Below are 15,940 nucleotides of genomic sequence, written 5' to 3' on the forward strand. Positions count from 1 at the left end.
GGAGACCAGAGTGTCAGTCAGTCATTAACTATGTTAATTTTATTATTTTTTATTTGCTTTGGCAACACTGATTGTACCCATCGGTCATGCTAATAAAGCACCTTGAATTGAATTGAATTGAATTGAATTGATTTATTTAAGGTGAGATGCAATAAAATCCAGCTTGTCTGATTCTAATCAGCAGTTACTGTTTGATTAGGCCGGCTGTAATGTGATTGTGACTTTTGTCTGGAGTTGTAAGTCACTGAGTATTTTGTTGAGCAATAAGGGTCACATCTTGGCATTCATTTACCAAACGATAAACATGTTCTTACACAACTTCTCTCTCTCTCTCTCTTCCCTGCTCTCTGCTTTGAAACACATATCAGATTTGTTTCTGTCAGGCGGAATGACTTATGTGCTGCGCGGTTCCCTTAACTGCAGGGTTAGCCAACACCACCCAAGCCAGCTATTTCAGTAACGCCTGAGTGTTAGGACCTCCCCTAATATGCGATCAGAGGGCTCTGGTGCTCAGAAGGCAGTCAGTCTGCTGGAGACACAGAGGCTGCAGAGATGGGCCAGGTTCTGAGTTGGTTAAGGACCCCTAACGAGAATCAGATGATACAGGATGTGCCCCAGGAGCAGCAGGTAATGTTATTCTAACCAGACAGTTTGGCCTGGAGGGGCTTCAGTCTACTGGCTCAACTTCCAAAACAATGTCCTGATTGGAATGTGGGAATTGTTTTTTCAGAGCGCAGGAGGGTTCTTCTGCAGTGGATTGAAAATCTGGTGAATTTTAATGTGTGCAGTTTGACAGTTGTGCAGTATGTGTCAGTGCGAATGGCTGTTTGCTCTTCTCTGAGTAGTTTGCGATTTTGGGGATTTTTTCAGTTAGCAAAATCTGTGCATGTGCAGGTTTTCATACATTGGCGTTGGCTGTTTCAGCTTAGAGTGTTTGTGATGTGAACTAAGTCTTTCTGGATACAGAACTCTAATAAGTCAGCTTAATGGATGTAAACAGGAAATTGCAAGGGGACACATATTAGGGTTGTACCGTCACAACATTAATAGACAGAAATCTGACAGTTTGCCTCACCGTCCTTACTGGGATGGTTAATTAGCAAAGATGGTAACAGTTCAAACACAGTGACCAATACAGGGCAGAACTCTAATAAGTTTTGTGCAGCGTAACAAGAAATTTGAGAATTATTCCCTAGAAACTTTTTAACTAGTAATATAACAACTTTCTAGCACTATCCAGTTGTGACTTAAACGTGAACATAAAAAGATGGAGCATAAGAGAAGCAGAAGACTTTATTTTTCTTTCTTTAAGTCATAGTCTCTGAGCTGCTAGCTGTCAGAGGAACAGTGTATCACAGTCTACTGGATTAACAACCAATTTCCATGCAGGGCAAAGTCTTCGGATATCGGACAGCTCTAGAGTCCGCAGACTGTGTCTGGAGATACATTTTCCCTGGAAACCTCCAGCTTTCTGTGTCCATAGGGAAAAACTATTCTGAGTTACACAGCTACACCAAAATCAGATTTCAGTCTCTTAGGCTGTCAGTTCAGTCTGAACTGAATTCTGTTCGCAGTCTGGTAACAAAATGCAGCAACGCAATGCTCACTTAGACGCAGCGAAGGACCTGTAGATGAAACCAAAGCAAATGATTCCTAAACTCAGACCCAGAACTGATCTCGTGGTTATCTGTGCGCATTCTAAAGACGTCAGATTTAAATAGCTTGAAAAACAAAAGCATGATTACTTGCGCTTTGTCAGAGCGCAGGTGCAGAATGTTCTGTTGCACGCGTGGTCGGAATTCATGTGATTTTGATAGAACATGTCAGGTTTAGTCAACAGATCAGTTGGAGGGTGATGTGAGGGCAGGGAATAATCTGATCGAGTAATGACACGCTGATCTTGAGTAACAGAGGCTGTTCAACCCTGGGGACGCCTGAAGAGAAGCCCGCTAGCAGCACAGTTCAGACCACGCTGTGACGGCTTTCTCTGACGAACTGTAGATGGGACACGAGCTTACAGAGAGTCCAGCCCCTCATGGCCAATGGTAGCAAGTGCTGGGATCCTGAAGGACAGCAATAGTCCAACAGGGAATGAATAGTCGATTTATTCTGACTTTATTCCGCCCGGTACATCAGAGGAGACCAGATTCTTGCTGACAGTGACAGCCTGCATCTCTGCACAGCTGGGCCTTTCCCTGGAGCTGTCCTGGCAGTGCCGACAGGTGCCCTGCTCTGCCCAGAGCCCCCTCCGCCTCAGCACAGCTGACAGCTCGATCTGCACGACAGTGCAGGACAGTCAGACTGTGCCGCACACCTGCTCTTCACGTGGTCATCACAGCTGTAAGAGTCTGAATGAGCTCTCTTTAATGATTTCATTGACGAAGGTGTGCCCAGCAGCACAGTGTGCTTTCTTAAAGGCTTTACAAATCCAGGCGTTTGCTCACACGGTTATCTCTGATTGTGTTGCTCAACAACAGGAGGTGCTGTACTACCTACTGAGATTACAGAGGCTGGGGTCACTGCAGTGTACTACAGTATAAAAGGTGCTGCCAGACCTACGCCCTCTACTAAAGATACAGCAAGAAGCAGGTGTGGCATTTCTAGAAACACCGCATTTCTCTAGGTACAGACATTGCAGGTTTTGCTTTGGCAAGGGTGGGATTCTGAGATTTTTAAAGAGTCCTTTTGTATCATTTCCCTCTTTGTCACAACATGATCCTGTTTGCAAGTGCGGTAGTGTCTGCCAAACAGCAGAGCCCTTCAGCATGTGAGGTTTCCAGGTGCTCGAGTCGTACTTTTGAAATGTCACTGACTCGTCTTTCCTTCATCTGCTTAGTGTGTGTCCGACTACTTAGCTGACAGCAGCGTTTCCACCAGGATGCTGCTGTAGGTGGCGCTGATGGACCAGTAGGTGGTGCTGTTCCCTCTGCACCGGAATTGTCTTATCAGAGCCCCAGTATTGTCGCTGGGCACACTGTGTTAAAGGGCGTACAGATAAAAATAAGCTCCTGATTACTTGGTCATGAAAGATGACATGGCTGTTTGTAACAGTAGGGTTGTTATCCCTTGTGTCCTTACTAAACTCTGGTCTCTGATCTGGTCGACCTTAATCCACCTGGTGAATCGGCTCTCTCTCCTCCCTCTGATGATCTGTGTGCAGTTGCGTAGCTGTGTGTCACACAGGCGGGGCTGCACTTCAGAGGCTGATAAAAAGAGCTGTATCCATGCATTCATTTAATATTCCAATTAAACAATAAGATTTCATTTACACGGGATTGTGTGTCCTATATTACAGTGATATATTGATATACAGTGATCGGGGCTCTCCAGTCCCTCCCCACGCACTGCACCCCGCGCCCCGCGCCCTGGCTCGTTGGGGGCTCTCTGGGGCTCTGGACCACCGCGTGGCGCCATCACCTCCCGGCTCACAGCCCCACCAGCTGCGGGGAGACCGAGGAAGCGTGGGCCGACTCCTGAGAGCTGCTCGGGTTTGAGCAACAGCCCTGTGAGCTTGCAGCTGCCTGGGCGGCCACAGGGGGCGCTGTGCTTCTGAGAGAGAGCCATGGCCGACTAACCCCGACCCCCTCGCCTAGGCCGGACTCGCCGTTTTCGGCGCCCGTCTAAGCCCTCGCCTGGTCCCGGTCTGATGAGAAGCTCTCGCGGCTGGTTGTTACTGTTGCCTGTCGGGACTCCCAGCATGCCTGTGCTGGGTGCACACAACACGTGCCTCCAGGCCCACAGGCCAGGGGAGCCAGTCCTATATTACAGTGATATATTGATATACAGTGATCGGGGCTCTCCAGTCCCTCCCCACGCACCGCGCCCCTTGTTTAAACTGCTGGCAGGAATAGGCCAGCAGCCTGAGGGAGGTCCACTGCGGGCCAAGCCGTGTGCCTGCGGGACGGGAATCAAGTTGAACAGGCTCTGGGATTAGTGCTCGTCAGTCAGGGTCGCCTGCAGCTCTGCTTGAGGGACGGATGAGGCTGAACACTGCAGCTGTGATGTTGAGTGACAAGACGCTTGTTTTGATTTGTTATTAGCAGAACGGAGGCGAGTCCGCTCTTTCAGCCTGATTGGTAGCTGATTGATCCGAGATCCGTCTGGATCTGGCTGGCTGTTTCTTGAAACTGAGAAGTAGGTTTCAGACTCCCACAACCCTTTGCGTAAAGACATGCCTCCTGTTCCCCATTTTCGCAGCACTTCCACATGATGTTGGCGTTTCTAGCTGGGAAACAGGATCAGCACATGGGAAGTTGGCAGCGATGTCAGATAAGTGCCGATAGCTGCTGGAAAGCAAGAGCTGTAGTGAGTCAACGGTGCTCAGCTGCATCACGTGACGGGAGAGCAGGGCCGATCCCTGCTGAGGCCTTCATTCTGCAGCAACCTCAGCGTCACAGGGCCTGTTTTCACAACTGTCAGCCTTGTGCTCACAAGCAGCTTTTAGTTCCAAATATTTTCTGAACCCCACCCCCCTCAGAAGGAATACATAAGCAATCGGTATTTCTTATTTTGAAAACTGATGTGCATCCAGAAATAATAATGTGAAAGCTGTAGTCAAGCACAGTGAAATCGTGTAGGAAATCTAGTGAAGTATCTGTAGTTTGAGCAAAGCATGACAAGAATTGGCAGTCCCTGGTGCTAGAGAGTGAGACAGTGAATACCCCTGTCCTGGGCAGAGTGAGTCCCTGGTGCAGGAGAGTGAGACAGTGAATACCCCTGTCCTGGGCAGAGTGAGTCCCTGGTGCAGGAGAGTGAGACAGTGAATACCCCTGTCCTGGGCAGAGTGAGTCCCTGGTGCAGGAGAGTGAGACAGTGAATACCCCTGTCCTGGGCAGAGTGAGTCCCTGGTGCAGGAGAGGGAGACAGTGTATACCAATAGGTGAATTGTCCCTGTATTTTACATAGGTACTGCGCTGTAAGAATAATGATATTTATGTGTATCTGGACTTATGCATTTAAATTCCACAGATGTGCACCAGGGATTTTCTTTATGAATTTGTGGAAAGCACAAACACTAAATATACCGTATAAACAATAGTTTGTGTATTTGTCCTCTGCTCTGTAAGTGTTTGTCATGGCTTTCACAGATGGTTTGCTGAATATGTTTCTTTTTGAGAAGGAAACACGTTTCTACTTGCAGATCGCAGCTCGCTTTGGGAAGGGTGGGGCGCAGAGGCTGGGCTGCTGGCAGTGTGGGGAGCTCAGCTCACATTCCTCTGGGGTGACTGTCCCTGCACCTACTGGAGACTCTGGGCTTTGCAGCCTGTTTCATCATTTTCCACCAGGTGTCCTCCATGCAGGACCCTGCTGGTATTTGTCTAGAAACTAATACATTTAGTGCTGCAGGCTGTGCTCTGGAGAGCCTGTGCCTCTGCACTGCGCTGCTATTTACTGCCTCTGTGCAGGGGGCGGGACACATGCCCTGTGAGCCAATGGCCTGGACTGCTGAACTGACTTCTGGGATACAAGGAGGAGCCTGTGAGGCAGAGTTCTGCTCAAGTTGTTATTATGGGTAACTCTGGATTGCACAGTGAAGTGTGAAAAGCTGGGAGTCCAGGTAGCCTTCTGCTTTGTCCAGTGCGGGGAGTATCTGTGGAAGTATACTGAGAGAGACACTCACTGATGGTATGTACTGTGGGGCTGTCAGGTCTGCAGCCTGCCGATTGATCCTGTTCATGTAGCTGGCACAGAGCGTAGTGTTGAGGAAATGTGGCGTATCTGCTGTAATGCAGAGCTGACTAGGCACAGGATGTGAGGCACTGAGAGCTGCTGCACATGACAGACTGAATTTATCTCCTCGAGTGCCAGAGAGGGCACAGCGTGTTTCAGAAAGATGAGTGAGTCTGCATGACGGTGTCTTTCCAGCAAAGTGCGGGAGGAAGTTCAGATTCACCCCATCCTGTTCCACTGTGCCCACAAACCTTTCTGTTGCTGGACGTGAAAGAGTCTGGGCTGGATTTCAGCCCTAATCACTGCTGTTAGCTAAAAGTTCTTGGCAAAAGTTGCATTATAGCTTTTGGCCCTCCTTCTGGTTTCTAGATTCAGGTCGGCGAATGAAGGTGTTTGTTTAGTTACGTGTTAAAAACTGTCCCTGTTGCTCAGCCCCGCAGGGGAACGCGAGTCACAATCTGAATACAGCAGCCGCCCCAGAAAGGGAATTTGTGCGAAACTCGGTGAATCGCTTTTGCTATCAAAGCGCGTCTCCCCACTGCTGTTCGAGTGCAGAAAGCTGTCGCTCTGTGTCCCTCTCTGCCTGTGCCCCTGGGGTGGAGAAGCCCAGTATCTTCATGTCTCCATTCTGATGGAGGGTGGGGAGGGCGGGGAGGGCAGGTTTTCAGAGTTACTCATCGCTGCCGAAAAGAGCAGAAGTGCTTCAGTGCTTTTGTTTTCAGCCAGCATTCATCTCCAACCCCTTCAGATCAAAACAGGGCTGTGAGCCTTGATATTCTGTAAATACACAGCAAGCAACATCAAGTATTTAATCTCCTGTGCAAGCAGATCCTTTTTGTGGTGTTCCCTGGAGAAATGTTGGTGGGAGTGTGTGACCCTGCTGCCTGGGTGTGACTCTTCTCTTCTGTGGTTCACGTCAGCTGTTGTGTTTCATCTGAATGCAAAGAAAAGCTTCATTTTCCTGGTTTTAGTCTTTTTGTAATGATTCAGATATATTTTAATTTGTAGATTGTGGTGCTACCAGTACCTTTTGTTAGGCGCTGTTGCTGGTTGCTAGATATGATAAAGAGCCGGTAGGGGCTTGAGATAACACCATTATTGATACTGTGATTGTCAGCACTGTGTGATAATATCGTTATTGATCTTTCAATAGTCAGGGTTATGAGATAACACCATTATTGATGCTGTGTTTGTCAGCACTGTGTGATAATATCATTATTGATCATTCAATAGTCAGGGTTATGAGATAACACCATTATTGATGCTGTGATTGTCAGCACTGTGTGTTAATATCGTTATTGATCTTTCAATAGTCAGGGTTATTGGATAACACCATTATTGATACTGTGGTTGTCAGCACTGTGTGATAGTATTGCGATTGATATGGTGGGTTAGGTGATTACAAACTAATGTGCCAGCATTTAGGTGATTTTATTCTGATTGCTCATTTTTGTAAAAATATTTCTCAGGATAGATTCTCTTCTGGTATGTGTTTGACAATCGGAGCCCGCGTATTCTCCGAGACATGCGGGGTCCTGGGCAGGTGGTCTCCTCTCGGTCTCACCGCCCCGGCATCCTTGTCTCTCCGGGGTCAGTGGGCTCGTACTCACGATCCCCTGACGCGCGCGCCCACGGTCCTGGCACCACTCTGGGATCAGCTGAGTCTCCCGGCGCAGGGGGGACGTGCTTTCACAATGAGCAGCTTTCTTAAGAGCCAATGGGACTGGAGCCGTTTCCACAATAAGAAAAGAAAACAGCCGGGAGCTCTGACCTTTTGCCTTGTTACCCACAGAGTGCCACAGGGGAGAGAGGAGTTTTATTGCTGCCAGTTCTTGAGATGTACTCCACTGGTCATGGCTTACTTTGTGCCAAGAGGCAGAGATTAGCGAGAGAATGGGCCACACGTCTGTTGGGGTAACCACATACAGAGCTGTGCCCCAGCACACACTGGGGATGTGTTCAGCACAGTTGTACCCCAGTGCTACATCAGTTGTGCTAGGACTGATGTAGAAGGGAGGTTTGGTTCTGGGTCTGGGAAATATAGTATGAGCAACCTCGAAAGCAGTATTCTGTGACATTTGTTCTTTTTCTTGATAACACTGAGAACACTGCAGAAAATTAAATGAACTGCATTCATTTAATCTGTGAGGATAAAATGTGCAGACTCATTTAGTTTCACCCTTTTTTGAACAGTACTGTGTAGTACCTCGCATGACTTTTTTGAAGGTTTTTATTGTTTTTTGTTCCGTTTTCTGCTGAGATGATTTCCACTGTTGCTTTGCTCTGTTTAATGCTGTGTCAAAGGCATTCCACTCTAAATATCTTCTTGCACTGCTGCTTATGCTCTGCTTAGTAAGGGTCTTAGTATAAGTGTAACGGCAACATATTTTCTGAATCAAAGGAGAATGAATCGATGTAAAGCAGGTATTACTGTACTGAAATTCAGTTGTTGTTCATTTTAAAGCACAGTTAATAAACCAGGAACATCGAGTACAAGTTTAGTTGATACAAAAAAACCCTAGCAGACATCCTCAGAATGAACACTGAAACACTGAAACACCCATCGGGGTGTGTTTTTAAAGCTGAGAACAGGAGGCGCTTCTTTACGCAAATGTAGTTGAAGCCGATACCCTGGATTCTTTCAGGAAACGGCCGGCTGGGCCAATTGGACTGCTAACGACCACACAGACGAGATGGGCTGACTGGCTCCCCTGGCCTGTGGGTCAGGGTACAGAGAGACCTTATTGTCCACCCCTGTGGAAATTCGTCTTTGTCCACCCACAGAAGTACAAAACACACAGGCGCAACATAAGATCACATAGATCACAACAGAAGTGTGTGATACACAAATAGATGGGTAAATACATAGGTGGGGGGGCACACTTACATGCCTTCATTGAGTAGTTTTATTGCAGAGGGGACAAAAGACTCCTTATAAATGTTTTTATTTGAATTTGGTCCCCTATACTGTCTCCCTGATGTGGGTATTATGAATTGGATGGGAGTATTGGTGGTGGTGGAGGGGAGTCCCCATTACCTGTAAAGCGCTTTGAGTGGAGTGTCCAGAAAAGCGCTAGATAAGTGTAAGCAATTATTATTATTATAGTATTATGTACAGGTCAGCTTGGACTGCTCTGCATGGGGCTGATGTTCCACTTCGCTGGAATCTCTTGGTGAAATGCGTCTTCTGTGTGTTAAGCTCTCCACAGCTGCCGCAGGGACCTGACTTGTTCCGAATTCTGTTTTCTACTGAAATGCTCTGATTGATGGCAACCTAGCGTATTTGTTAGTAAAACCGAGTGTGTTTAGGCTCTGCAGCAGAATGCTGCAGAATGCAGTCTGTGCACCCTGAGGAGTGGGGTGGGCTCACACATCTCTCTCGGCGCCTGTGTCTTCTCTTGCCGTGCAGTTTAAAGGTTGAGCCTTTGCTCCGATTGTTGAGCATTTTCTGAATTGTGTGGCTTCTCTCATCTCTGCAGTAGAGTGTGACACTGCTCTAAACATGCCGTTGGTCTAACTTGAAGAAAGCCCTCACCCTGCAGATTCATGTAGCAGAGCTGCTAATTCCTCAGCCCAGTGCAAACACGCAGGCAGGCTGGGAGCTGCTCAGAGGGAGTGGAGAGGGCTCTTCAGGGCAGGCAGGGCTGTAATGTTTGCACAAATGCCTTTGTGTGTGAGAGGCTCGTGCAGCACTACAGCCGCTGGTGGCAACACACAAAGAGAAGGCAGCAGCATGTTTTTGAGCCACTGACCCCGTGTGGCTGATGATCAGTTACTGACATGGTGTTGGCTGTTTCTCGAGACCCAAGCGCTGCCAATCCAAGATTAGCACACAATGCTGCTGTCTGACATTGCCCCTTCTCTTTCAAGGGCTCGCCACAGTGTGCACCACTGAGAACCCAGGGTTGTAGAGTTTGTATGATACTTAGCGGCTAATTTAATCCCAGAATCTCCTCCAGCTGTTGCTTGAAAAAAACCAAAGTATCAACTTCAACAACAAGTCTGGGCAGCTTGTTCCATCCTGCCACAGCCCTTAGTATAAAGCAGTCCCTCCTGTTCTCATTTGTATGAGCATTAACCTGTGGCTCCCACCCTTGCCCTCTGGGTCATCTTCTTTCAAAGCAGCTGTTGGGCTGTGGTGTAAACAGACCTGAGGCACAGAAGCCAAATGTCATGTAAATGTAGAGTAGAGTTGTTTTTTATACCAGAGAAGCTCGATGGGCTTTCTCTTGCTTGTCGCCTTTATGGTCTTGTTAGGAGTCTTCCACAGCACAGGTAGTGCTGATTACTGTTTATTTAGAACTCTATGTCCAATGAATTGTGTCACTGGCATTACGTTAGTGCTGTAGGTTGTGGCTTTCTAGATATTGTGCACACATTTCCCAGCTTATTTTGGAAGGAGGAAGATATTTAAGAGCATTTTCAGACTGAAAGCTGTACGTGACTGATAGCTGGTCCAGTTCCTGTATAAGAGACGACCTGCTCGAGTATTAGAAGATGTGGTTCCAACTTGCCTGACCACAGATCTACATGAAACACGCATTCAGACAGAGCAGTACACAAATGTAATATCGATACAACTTCGATAGAACATCATATGAAGATTATGGTGCATCTCATTTTGTGGATGTTGTATGAACAACACTGCACAGGATTGTGTGAAATCTTGTGTAACATTGTCTTCAGGTGTGATCTTACTGAAAGCAATGAAAAGGAATTAAGATTCTTGCTGATGCTTGCAAGGCGTTCGGTTAAATCTGGGTGTTTTACACCACAGGTACGAGTCCCTCATCCCCTGAAGGTGAATGTCTCATCTCTCCAAATCACTTTAAATTCTAACATTAATGGGTAAAATGTGTCTTGTCAAAATCCTCTTCACCCCTCTTGTCTCTTTGGCTAAACTCTCTGCTCGCCTCTCAGGCCCTGGTGTCAGAGGAGTAAACTCTGTGTGCTGTCTGTCCTGCCTAATTCCTGTTGGTCAGCTCAGGTTGGTTACATGGATTGTGATGTAAGGCTGTATCTTTGTGCAGAGAAGACCCGCTGGAGGAATGAACAGTAGGTGATGCAGGAGGCACAGGGGGTTGGTGTTAGGAATGACTTTGAAGCTGGTCAGACTGGCGTTTCTGCTTGCTGCTTCATAGGTTTAGTTTTCCATTTCAAAAGGTCATTCTGGTTTACCTTTAATTTGTTTCATGCTCATAGTTGAGATTCCTGGGGTACAGACCGTAATTCAAGTTCCTCCTGATAGAGGTGTGAGCATTTTTGTAAAGTAGTGTCAAGCAGTTTTTGTCAAGCAGTGAGATTGGCGAACACATTTAGCCACCCCCCTCGGACCACACCTACACCATCACCATCTACCTCTTGCACATCTATTGCACATCTCCAGTCATTGTTTACACGTCTGTATTGTTTACATTCAAACTGTCTACATGTTTACTTGCACATTGTCTATTGTTTGTTTGTACATTGTCTTGATGCACTGTTTGCACTTTGTCTTGTTTTTTACACTTGTTTTACAATCGAGAGACTTCTGTAAGTAAGCAAGAATTCCATTGTACCAGTACGGGTTACATAGGGCAATAAAGTTCAAGTTCAAGTCTTGTTAGACAACAGTTTGTCTGTAGGGCTTTTTTCCAGATTAACACACAAACACAAGGCTGAAGGAATGATGAGGTGTGTTATTTTATGCGTTGTGGCCTGCAGCAGCCTCTCGCAGAGGGCAGTGTCGTTTCCTAGTGACACTCCAGTGAGAGGACATGCCTGAACACCAGCTTGTTGACTTCATGGGCTTAGAGAAACCTCAAAGCACCTCGCGACCAGACATGAAGCTCAGACCGTCCCTACCCGCAGAGCAGTGGATCTTTGTGTGCACGAGGTACAGGTTGACTGATGAACAGGAGCAGAAGTACGGTACACCCTGGCACTGGGCATGTTCTCTGAGCACTGGTGATAAAACAGACTCATTTACCAGTCTGTCTGTGGTCTGGCCCAGCCCCTCTCCACCCTGATATATACCCATTGTGTGAGCAGGGGAGGGCCTGTGTGGTGGCTCTCCGATTAAGCTCCTGGGCGTGGTGGAACAGCACAATAAATCTTATCTTATCTTATGTTATCACTGGCTGCTCTGTTTGAAAGCCTGTTCCCGCCCTGGAGAGGCCCTAACTCGAGCCCGGTGGGGTACTCCCTGTGGGTTGGTGGATTTTACTGGTGACGGGTGTCGCCAGAGCCTTTAGCTCCTCAGGGACGGAGTCACAAAGCTGACAGACGAATTCCAGCGACTGGAGACAGTGAGTGGGCGTCTGTGATGGTGCACCCGACGCTGGTAAAAAAACGTCTGGGTAAGATCCTCCAATCGGCACCGGTGGTGGTACTTTACACAAAGGGCTGTGGGGGTGTGGAACAAGCTGCCCAGTCCTGTTGTCAAAACTAATATGATTTCTTAATAATAATATCCTTGGGTCAATTCAATTCAATTCAATTCAATTCAATTCAAGGTGCTTTATGAGCATGACCGATAGGTACAATCAGTGTTGCCACCTACTGGTCTATCACCTACTGGAAATCAAGCAAGCTAAATGGGCTAGTCAGCTTTTTTTTTACTTTATATGATGGAAGAATTTGCAAAAGGAATGTATGCAAAAAATACTTTACTTTCATCTTTCAAATATGCTTTCTCCATATAATTACTGACATTATGCCATCATAAATGGGAGGTTACACATGGAAATAAAGTTAGTAAAAACAAAACAAACAGGTAACAATCCCAACAAAAAGATTGCTTCATCTTCTTTCCCAGAATCAAATCTGATCTTAATGGAGTCAGAAATCGAGTCCTTGTTGTCAGTATCTGACACACCTGTAGCCTGAGAGGAATGGTGATCTTTCTCATGATATAAGTCTCCTTCACAGCATTGATCCATTTGCTCAGATGTTGGAGGCTCTTAGTGAACCATTTTCTTGTGATAATTTTCTTACTGGCAGCTAAAAGAATTTCCAGTACACTGTATGTCTATCCCGGCTCGACCAGGTGTATCCAGTCCTGCTCCTGGAAGCTCTTTTAAGCTGTTAAACAGGTGCAGGTAAACCAGTGACCAGTTGGGTCTTGTCATCACGAGCAGAGCTGGAATGAAAATCCATAGGCACACCAGGACTTTTATGTACAGAGTGTGCTTGGGCATTCCGAGCACTGATGCTCTAACTGTACCTGTTTTAACTAAAAGCCAATAATAATTTAATTTGCGTATTAATAGGAAATGGGGAGGTGTTGCTCCAAATAGCATTTCTAGCATTTCCATTAAAATGGAAAATGGATTAATTTTCCTCCAGTGGTTTTTGTCAGGCAACTGTAGTGCTGATCCTGCATCACGATCCGCAGCCCCAGGCCCGGCCAGTGCTGGGCTAGACCCTGCGTCCGGATCCGCAGCCCCAGGCCCGGCCAGTGCTGGGCTAGACCCTGCGTCCGGATCCACAGCCCCAGGCCCGGACAGTGCCTAAGAGGAAGACCACTAAGAAAAATGGGGTTGCTGCTGTAGGTGGTGCTGGTGGACCAGTAGGGGGAGCTCTTCCCTCTGGGCCAATGCCCCAGAATGGTGCACCGTGCAGTAGCCGGTGCTGATCTTTGCCTGAGACACGAAGCTCCTGCCTGTGTACTCAGTACAGATCCCACAGCAGTGTCTGGAAGAGTAGGGTGTTATCTCAGATAGTCACGTAGCCATAGTGCACCAGTACGCTCCTCACACACCAGATCTCAGTGGGGAGGAGAGCAGAGTGATGAAGCCAGTTCATTGGTAAAGGCCAGGAGGAATTTAGGATTTTGTGTCCAATGTCTGTTACTCAGAAGCATTTACACTGTAGTATGATTTTAAGAGCTTAAAGTTTTATCTGCTCCTTCTGAAAGAATTGCCAACATTTGACTCTACAGAGTTATGAAAGAGGCACTTCTGTACACTAAGGGCTGTAGAGGTCTGGAACAAGACGCTCAAGCATGTTGTTGAAGCTGATACACCAGCGTATTTCAAGACACACCTGGATGAGACGCTGAGATCGATTACAGTAGCTACAAGCAGCCAAACCAGCTAGATGAGGAAGAAGAGAAGCTGCATGAGGAAGGAAGGAATGAGAACGGCCCAGTTTGTTTCCATTGCGACATAAGATCTGTAGATCACCTGCATTCCTCCTCACCCACACGCTCCATCTGCCCTCGCTGAAGAGAGAGGGCTGGCCCATTGTCTGGTAGACAGTCTGAAATTACAGCTGGAGATTTGCATCTTCTGCAGTGCCAACACAATGCTGCCCATGTGTCTTGGACTTGCATCTTCCTGGCTGCGGTATTGCTCATGTACTGTATCAGCCTGCAGACAGCGTTCCTTCACGGACAGGCAGTTTTCCAGAAGGAAGCTCCGGCTCCGGCTGAACCGCGTGCCGATCCAGCCGCCCTGTCGGGAAGCGTCGTGTAGTGTCGGGAATCGAACGGGGGCTGTTCGTTTTGGGAAGCTAGCGCACACAGCGGCAGGCTGGGTGTTTTTGTACAGCACTTCCTATGTGCAAGTTCTGCACGCTGCTTGACTTCCTGAAAGCTGCCTCAGACGGCCCTGGAAGAGCTCCCTGCGATCAGTTCAGCGTCAGGCGCAGGACGGAGTTTAAACACTCTGCTCGGCCCCATTTCCTCTCTCTGAGAGCTGGGCGTGTCCCCGAGACAAGAATGTGAAGGCACTCCAAGTTTTTTTTTCTGTTTTTCTGACTTCATCAGTCTCCTGTTGTGCCAATTGCTAGGCAACGCTTTTAATGCACACAAAAATCTTTGATCGGGCTTATGGCCTTGCGGCACCTCTGAGGAGACTCAGTTTTTGGGGAGGTTTTCTGTGGGCTGTGTTTTCTGTGTGCTGCATTATTTAAAAGCTTTGAGCTTAAGACAGTATCACACGTTGTTTAAGGGCTACATGTAGTTGTGCACTGTTTGCTTTTTCTGCTTACCGTGCTTTCAGGCTCATTCACTGCCACACTCTGCCACACTGTATCGTAAGCTACTTCAGCATGTGAATACCTCACGGCTGCTGCCATCTGGGAAAGAAAGAGTGAATTTGCCTTAGATGACAAGCTGAACTACTGTCCTGTGTGCACAAGATTAAGTTTTAAAAATAAGAGAAGAACCCGTCTTCCTTGTGTGTTTTCTTCAGGTATCCTAAGAACTTACCATCTTGAGTTGTACTTTACTGCCTCAGCGCTCTGTGCTTGTCCTCGGGACTGAATCCTCTCCCGTTGTGCCCTCTAGTCCTGGGACAGTAGCTCAGCTGCAGAGAAGTAGTACTGTCCTTTCTCCCACCCCTCATCATTCCTGTCCCAAATCACAGGGCTCAGGGCCAGGCTATCTGCGTGACCCTGCTCTGACTTGTCAGGGTGAAGCATGATAAAGCACAGTGATCTCATTGTAAGGCTTGTAGAGAATGCAGAGCACTGAGAGTTCTGAGGAAGCCCAGGTAAGCCCAGTGGAAACGTGCAGTCCAAGCACAGCACAGCACAGCCCTGGGGAAACTCCACTGTTCGACTGGCACATGGGAACCTCACTTTGACCAGTGGGAGGGGCAATACACAGGTTTCGCCCAGTAAAGATAAATGCCGAAATAGCCTTTTCGGTTGCTCTGTGGTTTAACATGCATTCTCAAGGGCAGTTAGCGTTTTGTCACTCTGGGTTGCAAACAGACAAGTTGGACCAGGTAGCTGTGTGCTGGAGCCGCAGGAGTGTGTGCCAGAGAGCCACGCCCTGCGCCGCGCCCCTGCCGCCGCCGCGGAGGAGAAGAGGCCACGTCTCCAGCGAGCGTGTTCACACCCCTCTGTCCCGAGGGGCTAGCGAGGGGAGACTCGTGTGTGTGTTTGCGTGTGAGTTGCTCCCGGGGTGAAAATGAGTTTGGTGAATTCCCGATTCACAGGAATCAGTTTTTTTTGCAGATTCACTGATGGCTTTTTTCATTTGAATGGTTTCAGCAAAGGTTTAGTCATCTCTTACGCGGGCGCAGGAGTAATCTAGGATGTCCTTCGTGACAATGAAGGAAGGAGAAGGGACGTGACGTCCGCAGTCACCGGAGCGCACTCCGAGTGCCGAGGCTGGGCAGCTCGTGTTGCAGTTGCTGTGTTATTGTAGAGGTGGGGATTGTGAGTATCTGCGCTCCCTCTGTGTATTCCAGTCTACGCCTGGACGGCCCTCCCCTCACTGTACAGAACTTCCTCTTTTCGCCAGCGCGGCCTGGCGTGTCGGCACAGACGTCAGTGTTCG

At 47.8% G+C, this 15,940-nt stretch overlaps 1 protein-coding gene and 1 long non-coding RNA gene across 7 annotated transcripts in view; one reads left to right on the plus strand and one right to left on the minus strand.

Moving 5' to 3' along the window:
- Positions 1-15,940, plus strand: part of cast (calpastatin) — a 55,002-nt gene that overhangs the window by 16,504 nt on the left and 22,558 nt on the right. The window contains exon 1 of one of the 6 annotated variants that reach the window (XM_069187546.1): positions 457-627. The exons of 4 other annotated variants lie outside the window; for them this stretch is intronic. In XM_069187546.1, coding sequence (XP_069043647.1) covers positions 553-627 — 75 coding nt within the window. In that variant the 5' untranslated portion in view covers positions 457-552. Of the gene's footprint in view, positions 1-456; positions 628-5,495; positions 5,626-15,940 lie in introns of those variants that run through there. One more of the 6 variants, XM_069187547.1, reaches the window with a different exon arrangement.
- Positions 1,281-14,936, minus strand: LOC138237749 (uncharacterized). Its single transcript, XR_011189130.1, has 3 exons — positions 14,864-14,936; positions 14,644-14,730; positions 1,281-1,625 (listed from the first exon to the last, which is right to left on the minus strand). It is a non-coding gene; the product is annotated as an uncharacterized lncRNA (long non-coding RNA).

Source organism: Lepisosteus oculatus, chromosome 3 (assembly GCF_040954835.1).
Source record: "Lepisosteus oculatus isolate fLepOcu1 chromosome 3, fLepOcu1.hap2, whole genome shotgun sequence".
Taxonomy (NCBI): Eukaryota; Metazoa; Chordata; class Actinopteri; order Semionotiformes; family Lepisosteidae; genus Lepisosteus; species Lepisosteus oculatus.